Consider the following 13,078-nt stretch of genomic DNA (forward strand, 5'->3'; position numbering starts at 1 on the left):
TTCAGAAAATGACAAATTTTTTTTAGGAACATTCGGTTTTTTGGTTTAAAGAAAGTTTAACAATTTTTTTATTATAATTTATTTAGATATTTTATTGACAACATTTTGTTTTTTAGATATGTTATTCGTATTATAACTGATTTCTAATTTTTGTTTCTATTAGCATTCGTGTGTATGCAAAGAAGTCCATACTAAAGGGAATTTTTTTTTAGGGTTAAACAGATTGAGGCTGAAAGGCCAATTTGTTATGTATGTTTGTTATGTATATTATTATTTTTGTATGTATGTATTAAATAAAATTAAACATGAAATAATATTTTCATATAAAAATGCACTTAAAAATACATACATACATACTATGCAAATGCACTTAAAAATATAAAAAAAAATCAACTTAATATTTAAAGAAAATTAAAATAAACATGAAATAATATTTTCATATAAAAAAAGATGTGTGAAACTTTATTTTATTTTATTTTCTTTAAATATTAATTATATAATGTTAACTTTTTATTTTTTAATTAATTATAGAAAATAATTATGTTTTGTTTTTTAATTAATATTAAAAATTGTCCCCACATTTTTATTATTGATTATTTTAATTTTCTTTAAGTAATGTTTTTTTTTACTATCATTAAATTGTATTTTTTTTATTTTCCACTTTTGAGAGGGACGACACCCCTTTTTAAAATATATTTTTTTAATTTTTAATTTTATTATATTTTTTAACAATTATGTAATTATTGAGGTAAAAGCTTTTTGGACACTACAATACACAGCAAAAAACCATATCGTTTTGATAATTAATTTGTAACTAGGTTCCTTTTTTTTCGTAATATAGAAGGATAGAAAAATTAAATAAAATTATATAGAATGAATATCTTTCTTATTAGTAATTGTATTACCGAAATACCAACATGTTACCAGTCTCTTCTGGTTAACCACCATATTTGGGTGAGTGAGTAAAGAGAAAAAATTGTGTTATTTTTTGACATACATTTGAATGAGTATAGAAATAATGCTTCATATTTAATGTCAAGCCTATACCCATATCCAATCTAAAGAACATAAAACAATAAAGACTCGTCTGGATATGTGTAACATAAAACAGGAACAAGATTTACAGGACGATGAGAGAAAGAGAACGTGCAAGTATCTGCATGTAATACACCATCTGTATTAACCTATCCAAGCCATATCTCTTAAAAACTAAGACCCTAGTTCAAATGTTTTTATCGCCTGTGTGTAATTGTGATCAATATAAGCTTTTAATAAATACCATGTTGAACTGCAACGGAAAGTGGCACATTGCATATTTCTCTAACAGGTGAGAGACCCCCACACATTTGTTCATAATGATCATAAAACAAACAGGAACCACAATGTTACACCAAAAATTGTCATAGATACGCATGTCCAAGTATTAGCCAGAAAAGAGTTGGAGGAACTTCCCCGCACTCTACAGATCAGAATAAAGATAGGGTAAAAGACCTACTTCAACATGCTTTGTTGCCGCCCATCTGGAATTGCGATCAACACCACTGGTTTCGAAGGTCTAACAAAGGGAACATCACATCTGAAGTAGCCTTTCCTCTCCAGCTGCAATATCTCTCCTTGTTTCAAATTGCGGATGTTGGAATCTCCAATTGCTGCTGTCTCCTTTTTCGTACATGGGTTTAGTGCATCTAGGAAATCCTCCCCTTCTTCCAGCTGCATCCACCCCAAAAATAAAGTGGAAGAGAAAACAACCATGAGAGGATAATATAGTGAACAAATAATACAAGCCCGCAGTCGGTACTAATTTTCAATATGAAGGAGTACATGGGAACTATATACTAGTATTTAGCTTGTGCCAGAATTTACTAATAAAAAAAAAAGGACAAAATTGCACAAACAGTCGTAGATGTATGTTAATAATTAGGAGCATACCTTCTTCTTTGTTATTAGATAATCAAACTCCACCAAGGAAAGGTTTACAAGTTCACTAGTTTCTGCAAGCCACGTGAGCTTCAATTTTGTTGTCTTGACAGATCCTTGAAGATGCAAAACACCTACCAACTGAGTTATGTTTCCATCCTGATCCTTGATTATTTCTTTCACGATGGCATTTCCCCAATCCATTAATGTTACCTCCTCATTCACTGAGATGTACTCTGCATCAGCATAGTCTATCCATATCCTCTTAGTAAAAGTGGTTGCTTTCTCTCCAGCACCATCATATTTCTTATGCCTTGGGATAATACGAACAAATGGCTCATCAGGACCATCAGTTAAGGTCAATAGTACCTTTCGTTCTTCAATTACTGCTGTATGCCTAGGACAAACAGGATCGATGATCTTCTTATTAATTGTCCAGAGTTTGTCCCATTCCATCAGGTTGAGATTTTTTGATGCCCCCTGGAACAAAAGGATGGAAAATATTAATCATTGAAGTCAAAGCCTATGTTTAAGCAAACTATGACACTTCAATGAACATTCAGTCAAAATATGAATGATGCTATTAGAGTTAGAATGCTGATGCAAAATAGTATGAGAAGATGAGGCAGGTGCATTAGAGGCAGTATAAAATAGACTATTTCAAGAAAATAATCAGTCACAGGCTTTGAATTGTGTTCAAGTTAAATGCGAGCTTACCTGTTCCAAAATAAATTGTATCAAGGCTTCTATTTTCAGACCTCGACGAACAATTCCTTGAACAGTTGGGAAACGGGGATCATCCCATCCATCTACTTTACCGTTTTGCACAAACCAGAGAAGCTTACGCTTACTGAGAAGTGTGTAGACCATATTCAATCGACTAAACTCGTATATGTGTACCTTCCGCATTCCCATATCCTCTTGAATCCTATAGTACTGAGCATTGCGATCATGATACTCACTAGATCGTAGTGCATGTGTTATACCTTCTTCAGCATCAACAAATGGACAAGCAAAATCATATGTTGGATACAACTTGTACTTGGCTCCAATTCGATGGTGGGGAACAGGATTGCAGCGGTAGTAAACTGGATCCCTGAGAGATTTGTTTGGGTCTTGCATGTCCAGCTTCCCACGAAGACAGCACTGCAAACCTCTTTCAGAGCCAGCAATCATTTCCTTCCATAACTTTAAATTCTCCTCAACACTGTTGCTCCTACATTTTGATTCAATGCCATCCATCCTTTCTTTCTGCATTTGCTCACGTGGCGTATCATCCACATAGGCTTTCCCCTCCTTTATCAACTTTTCAGCCATATCCATTAACTTAGGGAAGTAATCGGAAGTATAGGTGATCTTTTGATACTTGATGCCCAATGTCTCAACATCTTTTATAAGATTTTCTACAAATTCATTGCTTTCTTTGGTGGGATTGGTATCATCAAAGCGCAAAATTACTTCACCTTGGTACCGTTGAGCAAAGTATTGATTTAATAAGGCTGCTTTAGAGTGCCCTATATGGAGATAACCACTAGGTTCAGGAGCAAATCTCAATCGCACCTTTCCCAATTCAGCATAAGGAAGATCTATTTCAGATGAGGGCCTGCTACCTAAGTTCACCTTATCAGAACTATTTCCATCAGCACTCTTTTGCTCTTTTGGTTTAGCTGCCACCTGCTTTCCCAATCCTTTTTTGCCAACATACAATGCAGTAACTTCATTCAAGGCATCGCTGTATTCTGCAGAAACAGAATTGTACCAGCGAACAAGGTTTCGGTACTTGCTTGACTTCCTCAAGCTTTCCCATCTTTGACCAGCTCCTACAAAGCATAGAACATTTGTTATATGCATACATGAGCAAAATGCACTTTTAGTCTATGGCAGCTAGACTCTTCATTTTCACATAGGAATCAATATATGATGCTCCAAATTTATGGAAAATAAAACTGATTATACCCGTGTTGGACACTTTTGTTTCCAATATTCACCCCCAAGTCCGGGTAACATAGGTTTTAGTATAATAGATAAAATCCTTTATGAGCTAGTCAGTTAAGCCTCCTTTTAAATGAAAAATGAGAAGAGTTAAGAGCAGCAAAACATTTGCAGTTGGTGACTTGGTTGTCAGGGAAATATAGAGAAATAAGCTATGAGGCACGCATGATAAGGGGAAAAAGGTTGGATGGCTAATGGCATTGAAATATAGCAAAAACGGATGAGTTTTGAAGTTTACCAGCAAGACCAGACCAGATAGCTATGTCAGCAATGGAGAAAGAATGAGAAACGAAAAATGTGCGTTTCTCCATATAAATGTCCATGTAACTACAAGCATTCTCAAACTCAGAACCCAATAAAAGGGTAGGAGCATACTCCAGCCACTCATCAATCTGGGAAAGCAAAATACATATATTATTGTTAAGCACCACACACACAACTCAAAAGAACACTTGTTTCTTTTAAACTAAAAGGACAATGAGAAAGCCGAAAAGATTCAGTGAAATGAAAGACATACTTGGGCAGCATGGAAAGCATCATCACCATAGAAATTACGAATGGCAGCAACTCGACCAATGTAACGGAGAATTACGTAATTTCCATGCAATTCAAGCCTATTTATTGGACAGGCACACTGGATTGAATTTCATTTAAAAAAAATCCTAAACCCCAAAACTGAAATTAACACTAAGAAAAAAGCTAAAAAAAAGTACCCATTTGAGAAAGACAAAGTGAGAGATCCAGATGTTGAAGTCTGAGTCGGTAAAGCAATTCCCGCAATCTTTGCGGCGGCAATGATGGAGAGTGGAGGGCTATCCGATGGAAATGATAATACCTTTATCCTTTCTTCCTCCATAGTTAAGCAAAAGACAACACCTGCAACTAAGAACAGTGAAAGCCTTGTATTTCATATTTCTAATAATCATAATATAACATGATTCTATGGTGGACAAGAGATAAGCATCCAAGTTCATTCTTTTGATTTTCAAGATATCAAGCTAAACACGCAAATCAACCAAGTAGAACAAAACAATTTCATCACAAACTTCAGATTTTATTATCGAAACGTTAATATGAAAAATTACTAACTAAAATTCCACAACGAATCGAAAAGAGCATGAAGAAATTACCAGATCAGATTGGTAAATGAAATCTACCAAACCCCTTGATTTTGGGCTATTTAATGGAGAGAGAGGTGGAGAATGAAGGACGGAAAGGGGGAGGCAGGCGCCCACAGACTGTCTTGTCCAATGGCGGTTGCGGCGCCCAATGTCTATTGACGCTAAAAGAAGGGGAGAACGGAAGAAAGACGTGCAAACTCAGAAAATCGATCTAAGGAAAAACAAAATGGCGGTGATGGCGGCGGCGGCGACGAATTTGGGTCTTGACTGCAGAAAAGGCAGAACAAATGAAGAGCTTCTACGAAGCAATACTGCGCATTGCCTGGCTATCGTACTTTTGTTTTAGGATAAATAAACTTTTAGCCCTTCGACTTAGCACATTTTCTCAACTTAGTCTTTAAACTTTTTTTTAGTCAATTTAATTTTAGAATTTGATAGTTTTTTTTTTCAATTTTTGTTTATTGTCTGTAAAAGGGGCTTGATAAATAATTAACCATGGCCTTAAAAGGCAATTACACCAAGAGTTTAATGTCTTAGTGGATGGCCCTTGATTCCCACTAATTATCCTAAGATGAAATCTTAGCCATTAGATGTTTTATAATTGTGCGTTTGGTCTGATGGTAGAGCATTTTGAACTTCTTTATTTTGGAGTTTTGAGACCCACATATAGTTAGTGTCTTTTTAAGTATTATCTTGGGCTTGAAATCCGTAAGTTAATTATAATTTGGCGCTTCTTAAGTACTATTTGAGGAGGAGAAAATCTCGTCGTAATGTTTGTTTTATATTTTTCAAACTTCATAATTTGGTCCTGATTTCATCTTGAGCCAATTTTGGAGCTCATGTAAGCTCGTACTAGGTTCGAGAAAAGTGTAAATTTGTTTTGAATGACTTATATTATGATTGATAAGGTCTGTAATTGTTCCATTTTATACTGTAGTATTCTGTAGCTCAATCCTGGCGATTGGGACGGATTAAGGGTGTTACACGACTTGACCCAAAAAATAGACCTAAAATTTTGTCAAAGCTCGGCCCAGATAAAAAATGCTAAACTGAGTCTAATTCGGCCCACTCGTATTAATTTTTTATAGTATTTTGTATATAAAAACAAATTTTAAAAAATATATAATACATCAAATACACTAAAAACATTAAAAAAATATTTCCTAACAAATTGAAAATACTTTAAAAAAAATTTATACTTAAATAACACTAAGATAATTGCAACTTAATAAGCAAATGCCTCTAAAATAATAGCAAAGTTAACAATAAAACAAGATTTATACAATATCCAAACAATAACAACAAAATAGTAAGAAAACAACATGAAAAAATTTAACCAGATTTGAGCTGAGCTTGAGCCAAAAATATCTTATCCGAGGCCCAGCTCATTTAGAAAACGGACCTTATTTTTTATTCAAATCCTCCCACTTTTCGAACGGACCTTTAAACCCAAACTACATATGAGTGCCGAAGAAAGTAGGTTACATTCGTACGTACAGGGATCGTCTAACACTTGAATCAATTTGGCTGAAGGTGGTGTTATTGATACCATCAAATGCCAAACCAAGGTTTCTTTTGGTTGATTGAAAATTTGTTGAATGATCCCTGATATTTAAATAGATGGGAATCCAATGGGATATTTTCTTTGCTGGTCCTTAAGCTATGGAAGCAAACAAACTATTCTTTTAGGAGACATATCTTGAGAATTTCTTATGATAGCCAATGTGCTATGTCAAGATTGTATTTAGGCCTTCCTTTTATTATTTAAAATAATAATAAATAATAATTCTCAAATAGTAGCACTATTACTTTGTATCTGCTTTGTGAAAAATGGCATTCGTATTAATTGTTAGTAATTGAACAACCTTTCTACCTAACTTTTGTCTATGAAAGGGTGTAAAATTTCTTCCAATAAGGATGTTCTTCCCTACTTAGCCATAGCACTTTCTTGGTCAAGAGATATCTCCCTTTCAGTATAGCCAAGGTTTATTCTATGTCCATAAAGATAAATCTTTTTAAGAATTCATGGTTGTCATTTTTAATAATATCGTTTTCTTGGAAGTGTAATATCATTTGTTGGTATTATTACATTTATATACATCTTTCATTTATATTTTTTATTATTTTTTTACGCCTCATTTATTTCTTTAATAAAACCATACCATATTCTTTTTGTAAGTGATAAATATTTGTAGGAAGATATCTTGAGAAATCGAAGAATGCAACAGGAAATCAAACGAAGAAAGACAAAGAATTTATCTTTAAAAAGAGAGAAGAAAAAGAAAACTCTAGGTGTTACCATTATGTTTAGTTTTCAAATATAAGAAATATTACAAGAGGAGAGTAAAATCTTAAGAGCAACACAACTTGAACCTAAACTATACCTGAAGCAATGAACACCTTAACTATTAGACCAACACAAAGAGTTCAATTTTTCCCTCTATTTTAAACAACAATAAAACTAACGTTAAAATGAGATTATGAAGGAGACCAAACATTATGAACTTCGTGATGTTGTTAATTGCTTTAATTTTTCTTTTAACAATGACCACCAATGGAAGAGGATTATTCTTGCTCTCCTTAAGTTCTTTGGGTCTAAGAGTTTTGTTTCTATATTTTTACATTTATTTGGAATGCCCAATGCGTTGGTGGTGTAGTAATTTGCACTAAGCTTTAACAATGGCTACTCTATTTTCCAATTAATACCGATAGAAGAGGACTTGTCTTGTTCACATGAAGTTCGCCCAGTTTTTAATTTGGAATTTTTTTTACATGTTTGGGGCAATGTTACGGGGCTAGATTTTTAATCTTGCAATTCGTGTGATGTTAGACAATTTTTTTTGTTTCAAATTCGTCTAAATCAACCCAATGAAAGAATGTGAAAAACCACAAAGAAGCAATACTCACAAAATGTTTGAATAAATGCTCTCAAATTATATTTACTAACTTTGAATGGAATACAATGGGAAAGCTCTATTTATAGTTAAGCTTCTCTAGATTCAACAGTACAGTTTACTTCACACCGACAGTCTAGATTAAAGCCTATCTACAATTGAGGTTTTTAAGGGATTTACACAATCCTATAATATTACAAAATCAAATCTTATAAGAATACATATCTTTTAAGATTACTTTCCATATTTACTATTGCAACCCTAATTTTTCTTAAGTACTTCAGTACTGGGTCACCAAGACTTCAAGTAGATGGACTTCTCCACATGTTCCACAAATTGAGCCAGTTCAAGCAGATCGAATGTTCCTCATTTAATCAATTGACCTCCATGAGTCGTTTTGTGCACATTTGTCACGGATTTTAATCCGCGACCCGTGAGATGGGGATACCCAATGTGAACCATGGGCATCTACCCTAGTATTTTAATAAAATGGGTACATCCGATAGGGAAAAATTAATTAACAAACAAATTTATATATAATTACAAATGTTTGAGCATAAAATAAACGAAACTTTTTGTTGAAAGAATAAAATAAACAGAAGTAGAGTGGTGTATTTGGGACTTTAACGTAATTGAAACAAATAGTGTGATTGAATATTTCAGCAAATCCTTAATGGCCCAGACAAGGAAGCAAACAAGTGGAATCTTCTACATGCTTTGTTTCCCTATGAATAAAGTTTGCAATTTTGAATATTTAGAGTTTGAGAGGTTTGGGTCTTGGTCTCTAGTAATACTCAAATGAACTGTCTGTGCTATTATCCGTCGCCTCCGGTCGGGGAGTGTAAGGCGGTGGTGTACATCTCAATAGTGCCCAATTAACTCCATCAAAGAATTGGTGGTGCTTAATTGCCGTCGCACCCATGGTTGATCCCATTCGCCTACTCGGCTCCTTCATCAAGAGTTGTGTAATCAAGTCCTTAGCCGAGGCTGGAATCGATGGTTCCTTAGGGAACTCAAGTGCCCGAGCCACAATATTTGCTAGCGTTAACTCATGGTCAGTCCCTTTAAATGGTGTTACACCATAGAACATTTCGAATATGAATATCCCTAGCGTCCACCAATCCACCGCGTTGCCATGACCCTCGCCTGATACGATCTCTGGGGCCAAGTACTCGTGGGTTCCCACGAAGGACATTGATCGAACATCGACCGGCTCGGCTACGATCTCGAAGTCACCACGATGCATGGAGTTTTTCCTACGTTTGCGTTTATGTTTAGGGTGGAAACATGAGACGACGGGAACTATGCAGCTTGGTAAAATGCATGAGGATTTGTCAAAAGGAGTCGCAGTTGATAAATTTGTTGACGATGATGATGTGTTTTGATCAGAGACAAGGTGAGCCGCCGATGCGGCTGATGTATTATCACTCCTTAAGGAAAGGTCAAAATCGGTCAACATGATGTGACCGTCTGATCTTACTAGCACGTTCTCAGGCTTGAGATCACGGTAGATAATTCCCATCATATGTAGGTATTCTAGAGCAACCACAACTTCGGATGCATAAAACCTGCTTAACATTGATAAAGGGTTGGTAAAAAAATGGAATGCCATGCGCAATAATAATGGTGCGTCAACAACACACTCAATGCTCAACCATGATTTAGGGACGGAAATATAAATAAAAATATATAAAATTATTAATTTTAAAATATAATTTGGGTAGATTTAAAATGAGTTTGGGTTAACCATTATAAATATGAACGAGTTTGGGCAATATTTTAGGCCCATATTTTGCACCGGGCCAAACTTGGGCGAGCATATAGTATGCCAATATCATGCATAAGCCCGGCTCAAACCCAACCCGAGCTGACCCATGAACACCTCTAATTATATTCATGCATCTTTACCACGCTCCATAACCAAATCAAGCATATATTGTTCAAGTTATATGATATGAATTTGGCAGGCTAACTGTTAATACTGATAAAATTATTTTGTTAAATTTAGGTTCATTACAATGTCAATTTTTTAGTTACATGACTACCAAGTGAGTATTTTCTTATTTCAACATGTCAAACTGACAAATGTAACAATATTAATAATTGGACTTGAATTTTGAATGCTGAAAAGTAAAAGAACTACATTCCTAAAAATAAAAGTACCAAGACTAATTTCCAAATTTATAAAAAGTAAAAGGACCTATGACATATTTTAACCCAATAATAACATATATTCTAAAGCTTTGGTCAATGTTCAAAACTAATGAGCCAATTGTCATTAAACAAAATAATCTAACAAAAAAAATAATTATATATGGGTTAGTATTTGGTATATTGGCAATGTATTTTTTATTACAAAATATTTTTTTTAATATTTTACTATATTCCTACAGAAAACTTATCAACCCCATGACTTTGCTCGTGAAGCCTAATCATTTTATCATACTTTGAATGATATTGATTCTAATTCTAATTATATTGCAATTTGTATTTATAATTTATTAAAAAAATTAACCTAACCTCACCAACTAACTCTCTCAATTCACCCCCTATCTTTTTACAAGATCTGAAAAGGAGATATTTTGTTATCAGCTTAATATATAATTTGGTATTTGAGTTTGACATTTTTTTAAATGTGGTACTTGTGTTATTTTTTAGTCCAATATGGTACTTGTATTTGATAAAAGTTATACATTTTTTGTACTTGAAGGTAACAAGGTTAACTTTTTAATATTTAATTCGAGATTTTGAGTTGATTTGATTAAAAATTCATAATTAGTTAATAATATTAGTAATTAATTTTCGTCAAAGCTCCTGTAAACCCGAATTAAATCACATATATCAGACTATACACACAAAATTAAACAAATTCACAATTAACACTAAATTTATTCTATTAACAAAATCATGAAAAATTCAAACCTAATAATATTAATAAACAACTTCAATCAAATCAATTTTAAAACTCGAATTAAATACTTAAATGTTAATATTATTACCTTTGCACACTAAAATATGTAATTTTTGTCAAATATAAATAACAAATTAAATTAAAAAATAATATAAGTATTATATTAAAAAAATATCAAACTCGAATTTCAAATGATTTTCGCAAAATAACAAAAGAATTAATATATAATCACTAAAATGCATTCTGAGTACCTTTATAAAATCTTCTCTTTCCTTTTTTGACAAAATAATTAGAAAAAATAATATAATTGAAAAAGAAAACATGAAATGCGATTCTATAAAGGTAATTAGAATAACATAAGGACAAAATATAAAATTTCATAAAACCCCAACACTTTGCCATGAAAAAGTTATCATTTTAATTAAAATAAGTAAAACTCGATTCGATTCAAAAAATTGAAAAAAATTTGAATTTCGAGTTATTTGAGTAAACTTGAATAAGTATTTTGAGTTTCAAGTTCGAGTCTAAGTTGAATTTTACAATTTGAATAATAGATTGGTGTAGACACCCTTTTGGTCTCTGTCAATTTTGAAAATGAACAAATTGGTCTCTCTCAACAAAAATTATAAAAAAATTCAAAATATTTATAAAAATTCTAAAATCTATATTTCTAAAATATTATAAAAATTCTAAAAAATATATAAATGAAGTTAAAATTTTAATTTTTTTCTAAAATAATAATTTTGGGAGCTAAATAAGTTAATTAATGATTCAAGTTTATCATACTAATTTTTTTTTTATTATTTTGCTTTGAATTTTTTTTCAAATATATATGGTTTTAAATTTATGTGCTCTAATTTGAAATTAGTTATACTGTAATAAGATTTTAATTTGACATGTTTAATTTTTTAGTTTAATTCGAACAATTTCACTCTATTTAACTCGACTCGAATTTCATTTCACTCGATTTGATTAAAAAAAATTCAAATCGAGTTAAGATAATAAAATAGGACTCGTTAGCTCAAAATTTATTCATTTGATTCGATCGAACGCTCACCCTTAATTTTAACTAGTTATATTTTATGCAATCATCTACCATAATTCAAGTGAAGTATTTTAAAATCATTTATATTTAGCCATGAATTTAAACGATAAATTACTATTTAATAGTATAATTTTATGTATTATAAATAAATAAAATTTGAAAATTTTTATCTTTGTTTTAAATATAATTTAAATGCATTAATTTTATGTATCATTTTTTAAATATAATTTAAGAAGAAATCACAATATCTTAACGATGGAGCCCACATGCAATGCACAGTGTGTAACAAATGGTTAACCTCTAGACATAAATATAAATAAATGCGTACCGGACAGCAGCCTCATGAAATCGTCTGTCGGGTTGTCGTTGACGGAGAACATGAAGGTCGCCGCCGGGGCAAAATTCGGTCAGCAGACAAGACCACCTGGGACAGTCTAAAGTGGCATATAAGGTTGGCAGAAAAGGATGGTCCAATGATTCCAATATTTCCCTCTCAATCCTTGCCCTACTTTCTTTCTTCCTGCTCATCAGCTCCTTTTTATCCATCACCTTGGCAGCCAAAACGCAACCACTGCTACCCCCCTTCACTTCCACAAGGTAAACGCTCCCTATGTCACCGCTGCCTAGGCGGTGAATGAACCGTAGGTCCTCTAAGGTCAGCGCGCTGGCACGTCGGATGGCATGCCAACAAGGGTCGCGTGGCACTAGGTTGGAGGCTTCGGAACCCGAACTGGTGCTACGCTTGGTTTCGGGAACGGTGGTGGAAGTGGTGGTGAAGCTAAGGTTGTCAAGGTCATCGATGCATTGTTGCATGGTGGCAGAGAGACGCTTTTCCGGCCTCGGATGTGTGGGAAAAAGAGGGAGAGAGGGAGAGGATTTTTAAAAGGGAGGCATGGGCCGGCAACATCAGGATGAGCCACGTGGTAGAGTTTCTTATTGTATGCAGGGGCCCACTCAATCCATCTTCCCTTTATTTACTTCCATTATTGGATTATTTTTCTTTCCTTTTATAAATCCTTGAATTGAATGAATTATTATTATTGTACCTAAAAGTAAATATGGCTAATTTAGAAAAATAAATTGCATTCATCACTAGCTGCCCTTTTAAAAAAAAAATCATAACCTAAATCTTAAACGTTTTGTGTTATTTAAGGTTGGATTTTATTATTGGAGAAGTCAAAAATTTTTGTTGGGATCG

General features: G+C 33.2%; 2 protein-coding genes across 3 annotated transcripts; both read right to left on the minus strand.

The window, feature by feature from the left end:
* Positions 1 to 1,283: 1,283 nt before the first annotated feature.
* LOC107927580 (glutamate--tRNA ligase, cytoplasmic) lies at positions 1,284 to 5,369 on the minus strand. Of its 2 annotated transcripts, none has more exons than XM_041091690.1 (7): positions 5,040 to 5,369; positions 4,623 to 4,785; positions 4,427 to 4,523; positions 4,148 to 4,301; positions 2,635 to 3,737; positions 1,930 to 2,397; positions 1,284 to 1,710 (listed from the first exon to the last, which is right to left on the minus strand). In XM_041091690.1, the coding sequence occupies exons 2-7, from the start codon at positions 4,763 to 4,765 to the stop codon at positions 1,492 to 1,494; spliced, it is 2,184 nt and encodes a 727-aa protein (XP_040947624.1). In that variant the 5' UTR covers positions 4,766 to 4,785; positions 5,040 to 5,369; the 3' UTR covers positions 1,284 to 1,491. The 2 variants fall into 2 exon arrangements, with proteins under 2 accessions (XP_040947624.1, XP_040947625.1); XM_041091691.1 differs by having other exon boundaries at positions 4,623 to 4,791; positions 5,040 to 5,350.
* Positions 5,370 to 8,524: 3,155 nt separating this feature from the next.
* LOC121216236 (serine/threonine-protein kinase D6PKL2) lies at positions 8,525 to 12,767 on the minus strand. Its single transcript, XM_041091692.1, has 2 exons — positions 12,209 to 12,767; positions 8,525 to 9,492 (listed from the first exon to the last, which is right to left on the minus strand). The coding sequence occupies exons 1-2, from the start codon at positions 12,691 to 12,693 to the stop codon at positions 8,709 to 8,711; spliced, it is 1,269 nt and encodes a 422-aa protein (XP_040947626.1). The 5' UTR covers positions 12,694 to 12,767; the 3' UTR covers positions 8,525 to 8,708.
* Positions 12,768 to 13,078: the final 311 nt, after the last annotated feature.

This window comes from Gossypium hirsutum, chromosome D04 (assembly GCF_007990345.1).
Source record: "Gossypium hirsutum isolate 1008001.06 chromosome D04, Gossypium_hirsutum_v2.1, whole genome shotgun sequence".
Taxonomy (NCBI): Eukaryota; Viridiplantae; Streptophyta; class Magnoliopsida; order Malvales; family Malvaceae; genus Gossypium; species Gossypium hirsutum.

Bases quoted from the DNA above. Each gene is read 5' to 3' on its own strand.
- LOC107927580 (XM_041091690.1), bottom strand. From the start codon at position 4,765: ATGGAGGAAGAAAGGATAAAGGTATTATCATTTCCATCGGATAGCCCT. The intron at 4,524-4,622 runs GTACTTTTTTTT...TCCAATAAATAG, and splicing joins ACTTTGTCTTTCTCAAATGG to GCTTGAATTGCATGGAAATT. The intron at 2,398-2,634 runs GTAAGCTCGCAT...CTTTTGTTCCAG, and splicing joins TACAATTTATTTTGGAACAG to GGGGCATCAAAAAATCTCAA.
- LOC121216236 (XM_041091692.1), bottom strand. From the start codon at position 12,693: ATGCAACAATGCATCGATGACCTTGACAACCTTAGCTTCACCACCACT. The intron at 9,493-12,208 runs GTACGCATTTAT...AATGTTAAGCAG, and splicing joins TTTCATGAGGCTGCTGTCCG to GTTTTATGCATCCGAAGTTG.